At 42.5% G+C, this 15,050-nt stretch overlaps 1 protein-coding gene across 1 annotated transcript in view; it reads right to left on the bottom strand.

The window, feature by feature from the left end:
* Positions 1–9,079, bottom strand: part of MCTP2 (multiple C2 and transmembrane domain containing 2) — a 131,898-nt gene extending 122,819 nt beyond the window's left edge. Inside the window, exon 1 of the mRNA XM_006924133.2 lies at positions 8,550–9,079. Within this exon, the coding sequence (XP_006924195.1) occupies positions 8,550–9,020 (471 nt within the window). The 5' untranslated portion in view covers positions 9,021–9,079. The remainder of the gene's footprint in view (positions 1–8,549) is intronic.
* Positions 9,080–15,050: the final 5,971 nt, after the last annotated feature.

Raw genomic sequence — 15,050 nt, 5'->3', positions numbered from 1 at the left:
CAGGAAGCCCTGCTGTTCCACTTTCATTAGAATGTTTCTCTGGGTTCTCGAGAAGCGTAATCAAGCATTCCGAGTTTTTTAAATGTTTACGTTAAAAATAACATAGTAAAATTGACTTCGTTCACGTGTCACTATAGTGTGATGACTTTCAACCCAGGCACACACTTGTGTAACCACCACCACAATCATGACAGAGCACAGTTCTATCACCCCCCAAAATTCCTTCCCGCTACCCCGCCGTGGTCACGCCGTCCTCCCGCCCCTAACTCATGCAACCACTGGTCTGCTGTCATCGTACAGTTTCACCTTTTCCAGAATATCACCCAAACGGATTCATACGGTACATGAATATATGAAAGACACTGGCATCTTTCACTGGCATCTTTCGAGGCACAATTCCTCGAAATCCATCCAAGCTGTCATCTGTATAAACACTCCATTCCCTTTCATTGCCGAGTCATATTCCAGTCATGCGGGTCTACCATCTTTTATCTACTAAGCATTGGTTTTAACAACCTTAAACAACTTGTTTCCAAAGACATACTCAAGAAAAGACAAGTAATTCTGAACAGCATCGATACTAAAAAGTGTTACTATGACAAACTGTCTAATCACATACAAATATTCAGAAATACAGCATTAACATCGTGATGTGAAAATGAATGTAAGATGAGTCATCTCTCACGCAACTCCCACCACTGCCTTCCAGATAAGTGGGTCTGGTGTGTGCGTGTGTGATGACAGTGAGTCCTCCGTGGTATTTACATTCTATCTTGCTAATTTAAACTTTACAGGAAGGTGATACAGTTGACCTTAAACAACAGGGGAGAGTCAGGGGTACCGACCCCCACAATGCGGTTGAAAATCCAAGCATAACTTTTGATCTCCCCCAAATTTAACTATACCAGTTGTCCCTCAGTGTCCACAGTACAGTGATTCCAGGTCCCCTTATGGATACCAAAATCCACAGATGCTCAAGAACCCTGTATAAAATGGCACCAACGCACACAGTTAGCCTCCCGCAACCACAAATTCCTAACGCAGAAGAAAACCAGTTCAGATAGTTATTGAAAAAAATCCTCGTGTAAGTGGACCCCGCACAGTTCAAACCCACGTTGTTCAATGGTCCTCTGTACGTGCCTTGCATTCTCTTTAGATGAGGATGTCTTGTCTGCAAGAACGCAAATTTATTAAAATGCAGCAGGATATGGGTAAATATTAGATGAGATGAGTCAACCAGTTAAAAAAGAAAATCTCTTCTAGTCACCAAGGATCTTAAGAGTAAGACACTGATGTGAATAAACAAGGTGTCCCTTTTGTGTGCACTAAACTTGTGCAAATACAACCTTCCACGTGGCTGCAGGACCTGACCATGAGGTATACACAGGAAGCCAAGTTATAAACAATCTAAGCCATTACTGGCTGTTTATACTTCAGTGGAAGGAGACACGCACCCACATCCAGGAAAGTCAAAGGAGAGGGAAAAGCTGACTGAGGTCACTTATAGATAGTCCCTGAAAAATACTCCATTAAGTATATGAGTAAAGCAAACAATCTATATAATACATATTTACTTAATTACTTAACCCACATCTAGGTTATTGAGAATACGAATACTCTGTGCCACAAACACAAATACCTACAGGGCAAAGGAAGCAACGAAATAAGCAAAGGGAATCAGATGCATAGACAGACCATCCAGCAATACCTGGACACAGCAATAGCATCAAAACCACCCACATGGCAATTCAAGGCCAAGGCTGAAATGTCTGCTCAGAAAAAGTCAGGTCTACCAGATGGCGAGTCTGCTCATATTCGATTTTTCCACATCTTTTTGGGAGGTTATTGACCATACAATCAAGGTATACATATTTAGTTTTCCCCTACCCCAAGACTGTTCTCTAAAAGTGATTCCCCTGGAATACTATCTAAGATACAAAACACAACTTGTGTGTGTGTGTGGATGTGCATGTGGACATATACCCCACTCACTCAAGTAATGGCATGAAACAGTGCTCGGCAAATTACAACCCAACACTAGTTTTATAAAGTTCAAGCCCTGAAACACAGCCGCACCTGTTCATGCACATATTGTCTAGGGCTGATTTCACCTCACAGCGCCAGGTTCCGCAGCTGTGACCAAGCCCATACGGCCCCACGAAGCTACACCTATTTGTTAACTGGCCCTTTAAGAAAAAGTTTGCCATCCTTGGTTTAATAAACTTTTCTTTCCATATTTGGGAGTATTTATCCACTGATCTTCCACACATTTTTTTTCACGTTTGTTAGCAGTAGATACTTTAAAACAATAATGGCCCCCTTATATTTGTTTAGCATTTGATAACTTACAAATACATACTCCTATTAACTTCCTATAAGGACTCCACGGGTGGTCATTAGCATCACCATCTCACAAATAAAGAAGCCAGAGCTATGAAGCTAAATGGTTGCCAAGGCGAAGCAAGAACATTGGCCCTTCACCTGAGCACCCTGGCCATCTGCTCCTTTCCCTGTGCCACATGTGGGCCCAGAACCAGGGGAAGCCAGAAGCAGAACACCTCACCTTGCATGCTGAGCGGCAGCTCTGCCCAGCAGCAGACGAAGCCCCCGAGTCCGAAAGGCTTGTAGTCGGTCCCCACTTCTGCTGCTTCCTAGCTCTGTGCCCCTGAAAAATTTACTTAAAGTTTATGACACGGGACAAGAAAGATGCTTAACCTTATAGATTGTTAGGAGGAAAAGTAATTCATTCAAGGAGATCTACTGAGTATCTTCTCCAGGCCAGGCACTGTATGAGGCTCTTTACGTATGGAGAGCGCAAACAGATGCCATCCGCTGAGATAATATTTATATTGTGCTGAGCAGAGTTCTTTACACATAATCTCTCAGTAAGTGGTATTAGGTTGGCATTGCTATTCTATTATTATTATTATTATCATTATTATCATTATTATTATCATTTATTGACAGCAGATGTGCTTGGGAAGACTGGAGGAAAGAGCTCAGTGAAGGTGGTAAGTAACTGAAGTCCCTCCCTTAATTCTGACCATCCCGTGGCCACCGACAGACATTCTTATCATGATGAAGATGGAGAACTGGTGATCTGTCATTCTGCTTCTCTGTGGTCACCAAACTGAAGCTCTGTGGTTGCCATGCAGTTTCTAGAAAGATCCCAACAGGGTTCTTTTCTAAACCGCTCTACTCATCCACACAGGCTAGCACCAAAGCTAGCTGCTTAAAACTCCAACTGCCAAATAAAACATTTGGGAAGGACATACCCTACTACGAGATCGTGCAGATCATGGAGAGATAATAACTCTTCCATTTGAGATTATTTATTACTGCTGACCACGATGAGCAGCTCATTTGATCACTATCATTACCCTTGATTTTTAAAGGGCATAGTGGACGCAGAAAAATAAATGTCTTCTTTTGATGACCAACTTTCTTTCGATCACCGGCTCTGAATTCTCCCAAGTTTCAGGACTGTATTTCCAAATTCTTGTTGTACACACAGCTTTGTGCCCTGGATATGGATCCTGGCTCTGACACTTACTAGTTGGATGACATTAGACAAGTAATTAATGCTCTTTGGCTACCTACGTCATTCTGAAAACATAATGATACAAATAACTAAAATAATGCTAGCAAGTACAATCATAATCGCAGCAGTGAGTCTTTGTTGGGAACTTGTGACTGACTGCCAGGGACGAGGCTGAGAACGTTCTGTTTTTCTAGCCTCATAGACGTGAAATGTAACTACTCAGTTTTACTGTCCATCTATCCGAGTCTTGTCCTCGACACACGTCCTCTTCGAGCCTCTCCTGGCCACCTTCGCAGAGCGACTGATCCCCTCCCACCCAGCCAGTTACCAAGCACTGACTAGGGGCTGCTTGGCATCATCCGGCATTTTTTCGACTAGCTGGTCAAGTCTCAAGTCCGTCATCGGCGCTGTGGATAGGAACCGGAAGCGACTTTCTGTTTTTTTCTAAATACTTAACTGATTCTACAAGGCATGAGCGAGTACGGTAGTCCTGCCGTCATCTGCGGTTTTGCTTTGTGAGGTTTCAGTTACCCGTGGTCAACCACAGTCCAAAAATATTAAAGGGAAAATTCCAGAAATAAAGAATTCATACGTTTTACATCGCGTGCCATTCTAAGCAGTGTGATGAAATCAAACACTGTCCCGCCCTGTCCCACCCTGTCCTGCCTGGAACACGAATAATCCCTTTGTCCGAGGTGCCTGCCTCGCTTCGTCTCATCGTGTAGGCACTGTATCATGTCACGCTGTCACAAGGAGAAGGGTGAATACAGGACAATAAGATAGTTTGAGAGAGAGAGAACACATTCACATAACTCTTATTACAGTGTATTGCTATAATTGTTTAATTTATTATTAGTTATTATAAGTCTCTTATTATGCCTAATTTATAAGTTAAACTTGATCACAGGTATGTATGTATAGAAAAAAACATAGTCTATATAGGGTCCAGTACCATCCATGGTTTCAGGCACTCACTGGGGGCTTGGAACATGTCCCCCATGGATGATGGCGGACCCACAGCTAGTGGGGCGGACCCACAGCTAGTGGGAGAGAAGTGAGAAGAAAAAGCAAAGTAAGAGGGAAAGAAGGAAAAATACACTACTCTCCCTCTGAATCTCCTTAACTCTGTTCCTTTATATTTAGCGTAACATTTGGGGATGCCTTTAGACCTCTCCCCTCCCCCCCAGTGCCCCCGCGTGTCACCACCTTCTCCAACCCAGCTGAATTTGCTATGGCCCCAAAGCACCTAGCAGGGGACCGTGGCTTAAAAGTGGCTTCAGAGATGCCATAGATTAATACATTTCTCATAAGCAAGGTTTGCAGGAAGGCTGGGAGAAGCAAAAGAAGACATTCTCTCTACTTTGAGGAGCTTTCAACCTGACAAGAGAGGCCGGCTTCTAAACAATTAATACAAGGTGGTTGTGGAGTCTGCCAGAGGGTCAGGCGCCCTTACTGCCTCCCAAGCCCCGGGTCTTGATGATGAAAGCAGTGAGGTGAAGCCACGAGACCACCTTTCTCCCACCGGAAGGCCTGACACACAGTCACCAAAGGAGACAAGCTGGTTGCCAGGCAACCACAACAAGATATCGGCCTGACGGAAAGTGATAACATAAAACTAACACAGTAATGTCAATTAAAAAAAGGAGAGGTCATGCAAGGAAATCTAAGTAAAAGTTTGGACTTGCCTTTGAACTCTGTAGAGAGAAGAGAAAGTGCCATAAAACTTTAATGAATCCTGGCTGCATTGGCTGGGCAGATCGGCATGTTGATTTGAGACGGATGTCCACGGTCACATGGTCGTCATGAGTCCGTCTTCAGAGCCAGACAGTTAATATATACGTTGAAGCCTGGCGACTCTCCCAGTGACGCCCTTGCCCACTACCAATCTGCCTTCTCTGTCTCCTCTACCTGTTTCAGTCCCTTTCTCCCTCTACGGATTTCTACAGAAAGCCACAGCACTGCGGTCATGCAGATGAGGGTGGGGGTGATTACGCTCATCGTAGAATCAGGAAAAGCACCAAAGAGAAGGAAGGTGTCAGCTGGGTTGAAGGACCTGAGAGTTTTGGTAAGAGAGGAATGAAGTGGATGAGGGAGGAGACTGATGTGAAATGAATAAACAAAGATCTCATAGAACATGAAAAGTGAGAAAAGTCAAACAGTCTAACACTATTCACAGGAGTTTTGCTTGAGCAACTAGGAGCAACTAGGTGATGCTGCCAAGAAATGATGGTCTGTGTCTCGGGGACAGAGAATTCTGTCAACCGAAGCTGAGACAGGGTTTTTGTGGGACAATCAGTGTGACGGGAACCCGGGCTCAGGAGAGAGACGCATCCTTTTCTACCAACATATTCTTCACTCCAAAGCTACTTTATCGCATTTTGATTTTACGGCTGGTTCGAGCGCGCGCACTGACTTCCAGGCACCGCCGGCCTCTGCGATCTCACTGTCCTTCTTCCTCTCCCCTCAGCTCTAGTTTTCTCCTTTGCCTCATTGTTCCATTTCCCCGTCACTGTAAGTCAACACTTCGCTTCTTTTGCTGGCACTGGCAGGACTGGAAAGCGACTAGAACATTCAGACGGTATTGATATTTGGGGTCAGATCTCATGGCTGCAGGCTCAGCCAGAAATCAAGTCAGCACTGGGCACAAAGCAGGTGAGACAAACCCCAGTGGTGCCCTGGACCACGGGCACCTCTTCCCCTACCTATCCCTCTAGGAAGCTGCACACAAAGTAAGTTACACCAAGAGTACCTGGCAAAGGTGTGACTGTCCTTAGAGGTGACTTCCTCAGCTTCCCGCCCCCCAAATTGACATAGCCTAGTGGAGAAGATAAGCAAGGGAGTGACCACCTTCTGTGCCACCTGATAGACTGGATTCTCAGGTAGTGGGAGGGGCCGAACAGCGCAGATCGTCCCGCCCCACACAGCAGGGAGTGGGGGAAGAGGACAGGAAGGAAGGGGTAGGCAGAACAATGCAAGGGCCCCCAAGTGATCCTATGAGTCTAATTAGCTACAGCCCAGTCCCTCCATCCTTTGCAAAAGGGCCACCAAGCAGATAAATGACCCTCAAGTGGCACATGAAGAATCAGTCTTAATCTCTATCTTGTCCTTCCTAGGGCAGGAAAAGTGAAGCAAAAAGCTCTTTTGCAAAAAAAGAAGGTTTTTTTTCTTTTAAGGAAAAAATGGCCAATTTAAAAGGAAAAATGAAATTACCCAGAATAACCTATCCTTACAGAACTCTGCTTATTCCAGCCTTTTCTGCATTTAGCCTGGAGAAGAGAAAATAACCACTACGCGCATCCATCTGCCATCACTGACCAGCCAGCCCCTCGGCACAGCCCACCTCTCCAGACCTCCATCGCTCCAGAAAGCCCCCAAATGCTCACCCCCTCCCCGTCAACTGTCCCACCTATACTTTAGGCCCATGTTCGCCAAATCCCCTCACCTGTCGACTCCTACCGCTCCGTGCCAGCTTGGACACTGCCTCATACCCCACCCACTGATCCCCTCTATCTACCAGGAGACAAGGTTTGGATGTTTTGCATAGACAGCTCCAAATCTGTTGGCCTCTTCTGCTACATTTAGTGCTGCGCAAAGCTGTCTCCCACCAGATCACAGCTCCAAGGCAGGGTCTCTCTCATCCATCTCTATTTCCAATCTTAACCTTTATGGTGCCTTTGTTAGAACAGACATTCAAATATTTAGATTCGGCCCAAGCTGTTGAAATGCTAAAAGAGTTTAACAGCACTGACTTACAACAAATTCGTCTAACTTGAGATGGTCAGTATATCAAAGCCAAGAAGTCCACCCATTTTTTTTCTCATTAGTTCATAAGTAATAAGAAGTAAAGATTAACCTTCCATTCATTATTTAACACGTTACCTCCTTCATACTAAACTAGTTAATAATTCACTTAACTTCTATTTTGATTAGTAAAAAATCTATATTTCAAATTTATAAGTGCAGTAAAAAATCATAAAATTGTTACAAAAAGAATCTCATAAATATCAATGGTAATGGGAAAAAAACAGTTAGTCATTTAATGGGTAGTTTTGTTTCGACATAATAATGCTTCCAAAAGAATCTGACCACATCCTCCTCAATCCCATGCCCCAATAAAACTGAAATATATGACATATTTAATAGGCTTCGATTCTAAAACTAAAACCAAAAATCTCAGTTGAATAACCAGTGTTCTATGCAATGATCACTCTAACCTGGAACACAGAAAAATTAACCCGTTTCCTCAACACTGAAACCTACTTCATTGATGTAGAAAATTTTTTTTAAAAAATATGATTAAATAGATCATCAAATCACAATCTGGTGATTGAATTTAAATTAATCTCTTTCTAAATATACAAGATTTGTCTCATAATTATATTTGGCTGTTTTACAGAAATATTAATGCTTTGTAAAATCACGGAATTACTAAAAATTTGTTTCCTTTCCTTTTGGGTCTTTTAATTTTTTTTTTTTTTTAGAGAATGCAAGTGAAAGCTGCCCACAGCTAAGTGTGCACACACACACGCACATACATCTGAAGTAAGAGGAAATTCAGTCTTTGGCAGTCAAAAGGAGACACACGTCCATACATTTCTTAGAACTAGAAATATAAATTTTTGCCTATGGTGGGCCTGGGCCATAGTGCAGAGAGATATAGAAACAGAGAGACAGACACATACTCAAGCCAATTCAGAGAAAAAGTTATGTTCTTAATTTCTTCGCCAGCAGATGGAAAAAGGAAAACCCATCCAATAGGGCTTTTAATGCCTTGAAGTCTCCTAGAAAGGTTATTTGTAATAGTTTTTAAATACATAGAGGTCAACCCCAAAACTAATGGGAACACTGGGTGCAATCAATATTACCTTAATTTAAATTCTCGTAAATGACATTCTCTCCATCCAAGCTAACCACGAAAATAACTCCTAACCAAATTTTCCAAAGGCACTCGATGCACTTAAAAAAGAAAGAAAAACAAAGAGGAACAAAGTGCCCAGCCCGGTCTCACCTCTGGCTCTTCCAGCACCTCGTCTCGGCGGGGCCTCTGCGGGAGCAGATCATACACGCCGTTGCTGGAAGCCCTCCTGTCCTCGGCGGGGGACACGAAGGGCTCCTCGGCGTCTGTGTCCGGCACGTGGAGGCGGCCCGCTTCCTCCTGGCTCCAGTCCAGGTCTTCTTCAGACTGCTTCAGGGAGCTGCTGCTGCTCTTGGGGAAGATCCCTGCCGTGGACAGGCTGCTGGGCACCGAGGTGTAGGACGACTGCGGCCCTGAGTAAGGCCGCCCCTCGGGGGCCATGGCCTTGGCCTCCAGCAGGTCAGGGACGGAGAGGCTGAGGCGCCGATCCAGGTGGTGATGCCTTCCCCGCACATCCAGGGCTTTGTCTGGGTTCTTTTTCACCTTCTTCTTGCCCAGGTTGAGAAACAAAGGCCGGGTCCTCTGCTTGAATGAGCCCCAGACAGATGGTTTATCCAGATCCATGGCTGCATGAAGACCCTGGAAGTCACTCTGCGAAAGAGTGCGTCTCTGCAGAAAACTTCAGGGAGTCCTAGGACACAGAGCATGAGGCGACAGAACGTGAGGCTTCCCTGTGGCGTCAGAACCCATCGAAGTGGGAAACGTGACTCAAAATCATAGTTTCCATCAAAGGATCACAATTGAAACACCTGATAGTTATGTCTACAAATATCAGGAAACGCTTATTTAAGGAACTTGGCCTAGCATTTTATGTAGATTCCATATTTGTGTTTATCGGGGAATAAGGGATAGAGTGGTTTTATTCCATTTTTCTGCGAACCAGACCTCTTTTAATAAATTTTGCAAAAGCATTCTGACCATAATTCCCTCATGTGTGTAAGCGGCACAGAACCAGGTATACAAACTATAAACTTATAAATACAATAATATGTGCGCTCCTCCATAAAGCGTTCTTAGACGTGCTCATAAACCCAACATACTGTTGAACTGTGGTCTCTTTGATGCTTGGAAATGTCACCCCTCCAGGCAACAGTGCATCATTCAGAATAAAAGAAACTTGAGAGAATAAGTCCAAGAAACAGTTAAGTTTGAAGAGAAGACTTGTGAGATAAACCCAACTATCTGAGAATTAAAATACGTTCAGTGTTCCTCACCCCAGAAGATATTTAAAAACAAACTTAAACGTGTTTGTTCCATTTCCCAGCATAACATAAGTTCATAGATGTCCAAAGGCCTACGAGTTCAACCCTAACCCCGGTTCCACAAGCCATCGGTGCTAGAAGCTCAGTCTCTTCACAAAACAAGACACCTATGAGGCTCTACCTGCTAAACTTCAGCTTTCATTTATTGGAAGAAAATAAGCTTTCTGCTTCTTCAGACCACTAAGAGCAGGACAAGCCTTTACAGGAAATGGCCGCAAGCCAAGGAGTCTAATGGAAGTTTCATTTATCACGGTTTTTACCGAGACATCCTCCCCGGCTGCCTGCTAGCAAATGGCCAAATGGAAAAAGAACGAATCTTTTGAATGCCAGCCCCAGAGGTTCTTTTTGAACCTGGACCACAATCACTATCTGCATAAGAAACACAACGAAGGAAAGCGGTTCTGAGAATGACAGCGACCTAAGTCATTACTATGTGTATTGGAATTAGTCAGTGACACAGACTCATGTGGTGTTTCTCAGAGTCCTCCCTCAGTGCAAATGTGACGAAAAGGCCTTGTTTTCGCAATCACAATATCAACTCAAACGACAGTGCGGCAGGTACTTATTATTAGACAGAAGATGTCATTTCTGAGATATCATTTTAGTTAACCATCAAAGTATTTTTTTTCTCACCAGTAGAAAGAAAATTTCATACCACATCCTGTTAAAATGGGGAGGAGGGAGAGAAAAATCTAAACTAAATTTAATAAAAGTGAAAATCTGATGGTGTATGCTTATGGAAAATGATAAAGGCCAATGACATTCGACATGATTAGTCAGCACCCTGACAGATGGGAGAAGAATCTGTGCACCTGGGTATATTTAGGTGTTCTTGTAACAGAAACGACCTTGCCCATATTGTGCTAAATTATTTCCCAGGTATCTCCCAGCTGTATGGTTATTAATATATTTCTTATATTTTCATTGTGAATTCCTAGTGTACAGAAAAACAATTAACTTTTTTATACATGAATTTTAATTCCAACTATCTTGTTGAATTCATTTATTAACTCTAATAATTTGTCTCCGAATTATAATTAATTTTGGTTTTCAATGTAGATTTTCTAAATTATTTTCAAATAAGGACAGTTTTGTTTCATCTTCTCCAAAACACCTTTTTTTTTTCTGCACCGATCAGGGCTTCCAAGTCAATACGTAACAGTATATTGGTAATAGTTTGTATCTCTTATCTTCCTGATTCATTTTGCAAGGGGTTTATCAGTTTACTAATCTTTTTTAAAACTTTTTCTTTGTTGATTTTATTTATTGACTTATATGCTTATTTTTTTACTATTTCTTTCTTTCTATACTCTTTGGGTTTGACTGGCTAATCTTTTTAAAAAATTTTTACATGGAAAATTAGATATTGATTTTCAGACCATATTATTTTCTTATTTATGCGCCTAATGCTATAAATTCCCCTCTAAGCACTGAGTTAGTTTAATCCTACAACTTTTGATATTTCATATTTTCATTAAAATTCAATTAAAAATATTTTCTAAGTTCCATTTTGAATTCTTCTATGGCACATGGGATTTTTTTTTAGAAGTATAGTGCTTACTTTCTAAAATATATAAGATGGTCTAGTTACCTCTGTATTTTGACTTCTAACTTAATTCGTAAGGATTAAGTCAGAAAAAAAATTTCTATGTTTTCATTCCTTTACAGTTGGAGGCTTTCTCTACGGCGCAGTTTACGGTTGATTATGCAGTTGAAGGGTTCTACAGAAGTCATTTAGTTGAAGTTGGTTGACTGTGTTGTTTACACCTATGTTCTTCTGATTCTTTTTCTATCAGTAAAGAAAAGAGGACAGACACGGAGAAACGGTAATGATGCTGAGTTTACAGAATCCAATAAAGGGAATAAGATTGGAGAATGTCAGAGTTGAGTCCAGCCTGATAAAAGAGTACAAGGGCCATTCACTCCGAGGTCTGGAGTCCAAGGGATATTCTAAGCTCAGCGTGGGCTTCCTTGTGTTTGAGAAGTTCGGGTGGAGAAGCCAAGTTTGCAGCTGGGCACATGCTAGTGGAGCTAAGAGAGGGGTCAGGTTTAGAGATAGACTTGAGGGAGACTGGCATTCAGATGCTAACTGGAGGCAGAGATATGGGTGGGATTGCCAAGAAAAAGTATAAGATGAAAAGATGGAATGAGCCTTAAGGAACTCCAGCACTTCACAGTCTGTTCAAGCAGGATAAACTTGCAAAGGAGAATTTTAAAAATACACACAAAAAAACACAACAGCAGCAGCAAGAGGGGTGGGGGAGGGGAAGTGTGGTATCACCTATGACAAACAGAACTCAGAACAGAGAAGACAGAGGAAGGGCGTTTTATAGAGGAAGTGGTCAAGAACATGGGTGCTGATTGCAGGTTAGTCTCCTCCAGCCCTGAAAGCATCCATGTGATGCCTTACAGATTATTGGTAATCTTGGTATGATTTGTTTTGGTGGCATAAGGGGAATAGGTTTGGAAGGAAGGGAAAAGCACAGATAATGGCACAGCTTCTCTGGCGACAGTGTTCAATCAATAATTATTTGTTGACTGAACTGCTACTCATCACTTGCCACTCCCCCCGCCCCACACACACCACACTTTTCTTGACTCTTTTATCAGAATATTTATTATCTGCCATGCAACCACAGACCCAAGTTTTGAAAGTCAAGCACTGTGCAATAAACAATTGCACAGCCTTCCCAGGACACACCAAGTGTAAGAAGGTAATTCACTTCTTCACATAATTGTGCTTAATGGCCCCTCACCAGGCCACAAAGAGAGCTCTTAATCAGTTCCTGCATTAGAAAACAACCTCAGATGTCCTGCCTCAAACCATCAGCGCATCTCAAGGTTTCTTTATCTAGAAATTACCTGCGGAAACAGAACCTCCCAAGTGTCTTCAAGATATCACAGGCAGAGGGATATTTCAAGGGGGAGATGCTAACGTCCAGTAAAATGCTTATGCTACTTGAGTTACTGCAGACTGCAGAAGCTATTTTGGGATATTAAATGTTATCAAAAGGTTAGGCTAAAAACAAATGTTAGTTTAGAACAAAGGAAACCTTATACGTATCTCCCTACAGCGTTTCTGGTATGAAACAGAGCATGCACGGTTGTGTGTATCCATAAGCCACTAAATTAAGACACGTTTTTGATAACACAAAGAAAAATCTTTCAGAGAAATGGCTGCACCTGCCAAAGCACGAAGGAAATTTTACATAAAAATACCTATCTTTTAAATAAGCACCATAGTTTATAACTTCTAGAACGCCAAGCCAGTGGTTTCTTTTATAACATAACCTTTCGAAGCATTTCCCAAGTCCATGCCTATATCAACAGAGCAGCAAACACCTATTATCCAACTAAAGAATAATTACACCTCCTCCAAGCAGACAGGAAACCGCAACAATTCTAACACGCTATGGCTAATTTTATTGATGACCTCTGCAGATTTGCGACCAATTTCAAAACACATACTCAAAGATAATCACATCATTATACCATGAAGGCAGTCTCATATCAAAATAAAGGGACCATGCTTTCCTCAATTAATAGTGATGGGAGAATCGGTTGGAAGCGACAGACCAGAAGAAGAAGAAAAAAAAAAACAAACTTTAATTTACTGGGTGATAGAAAGGAAAAGAGCAAGAGCTGAGGGGAAGGGGTGGCTGCGGAGAACCAGGCTGCCATTTTTCTACTGGGCATCAGGAAAGCCCCCTCGGACAAGGGGAGCAGGGAACGGAAGGGAGTAAGGGAGACAGGCAAGCGGTGCATGTTGGGGTAGCGCCATCCACATGGAAGCCAGGTGAAGTGTAGAAGGTCCAGGGTAGGCCCATCTCTCGGGAGGGCCGAGAGACAGCAAGCAGGCCAGCGTGCTTGGAGCGGAGCCAGGAGAAAGGCTGGCTGGAGATGAGTTCGGACGGAGCAGGAGGTCAGCCCAGACAGGTCCCCGCAGGCCACTGTGCGGACTCTGGATTTAACTCTGAGTGGACTGGGAAGTCGCTGAAGGGTTGACAGGTATGCCAATGATTCTTTACCAGTCCCTACTATGCATCCAGCCCTGTGTCCACTGCTTCACATACATCATCAGCAATGTCCAAACTGGTCTCATACAGTATGTATTCTTACCCAACTTTACGGATGAGGAAAATGCAACTTGTTCATCCTACGCATTGTAGGAGGATAGTTATCAACCCCAGCACCCACTTCCCAACGCTAGCAATGTCTCTTGTCAATGTGACAACTGAAAGCATCATATGCATTTTCGAAAGTCCCCAACGGGGACACTACCTCCACCAGCTGGAACCACTAGTGCAGTTCGTGCCCAGCCCGCCACGTTGCTTTGTCTCCCTTGTTTTATCCTGACGGCAGAAAGTGGGAGACTGGACCAGCATTTGTAAGAAAGATGGGCGGATGAGTGAAATACTTTCAAGTTGGACTATTTTCTCCGTTGAAACCATTTGCTTTGGACATCCCTTCTTGTTCAAACTCAAAACAATATCACTATCAAACATACGAGTTGGAACAGAATTGTCCAGGCCAGAGAATAACAATATTCTTCAGGCAGAGCTGAGCCCTGAGAGCAATATTACCTGTGGACTTGGAATATAATGGGCTCTGTGGAAAACACTCAGGTGAGAAGATTTTCTTTAGAATTTTAGGTATATTAAATGTGCTTGGAGGAAAAACTAACATGAAATACTATGAAATTGTACAGAGCAGTGCATAATCATATGCATGTGAGCCTGATAAACTCAATCCACATAAAAGCTGCTATATTCACGAGACTGCTTACATAAGAAACACTGAAAGTTAATATCAAAACATCAGTTTTCAGTAAGTCCTTATAAGGCAATCGTTGAAAAGATCTGATTCAAGATACTCAAAGTTGTAGGGATAAATTTATATTATTATCGGCCTCAGATGTTAATTATGCTTACAACTGAGTTTGATCAGAACTTGAAAATTAGTGAAATTTGAAATCAAGCCCAAATCTTTATAATGAAATCACTGAAAAGATACGAGTCAGATAACCAAAGTTCTAGGGATACATCTATATTATTATCTCCTTAAAACATTAATTATGCTTACAATTGAATTTGAAGAGAGCTTAAAAAATGGGCAGAATCTGAAATCAAGCCCAGCTAAGCCTAACTGCTTTAATAGGAGACCTTTCAGTGGATGCTTTAGAAATAGCATTCGATTCTAAGAGATGACAGTAACGTAGCTGGAGCAATTAAAAAGTCCTCATACTAATAGCTTAAACAATAATGTTAATTGCAGAGTCCCACTGATTAATCCCCAATCAGAACTGAAAACTGGCAAACGTGCTTCTCTTAAG

The sequence above is a fragment of the Pteropus alecto genome, unplaced genomic scaffold (genome assembly GCF_000325575.1).
Source record: "Pteropus alecto unplaced genomic scaffold, ASM32557v1 scaffold59, whole genome shotgun sequence".
Classification (NCBI taxonomy): domain Eukaryota; kingdom Metazoa; phylum Chordata; class Mammalia; order Chiroptera; family Pteropodidae; genus Pteropus; species Pteropus alecto.
Note: the sequence above shows the minus strand (reverse complement) of the source record. Positions and strands in the feature narration are given on the sequence as shown.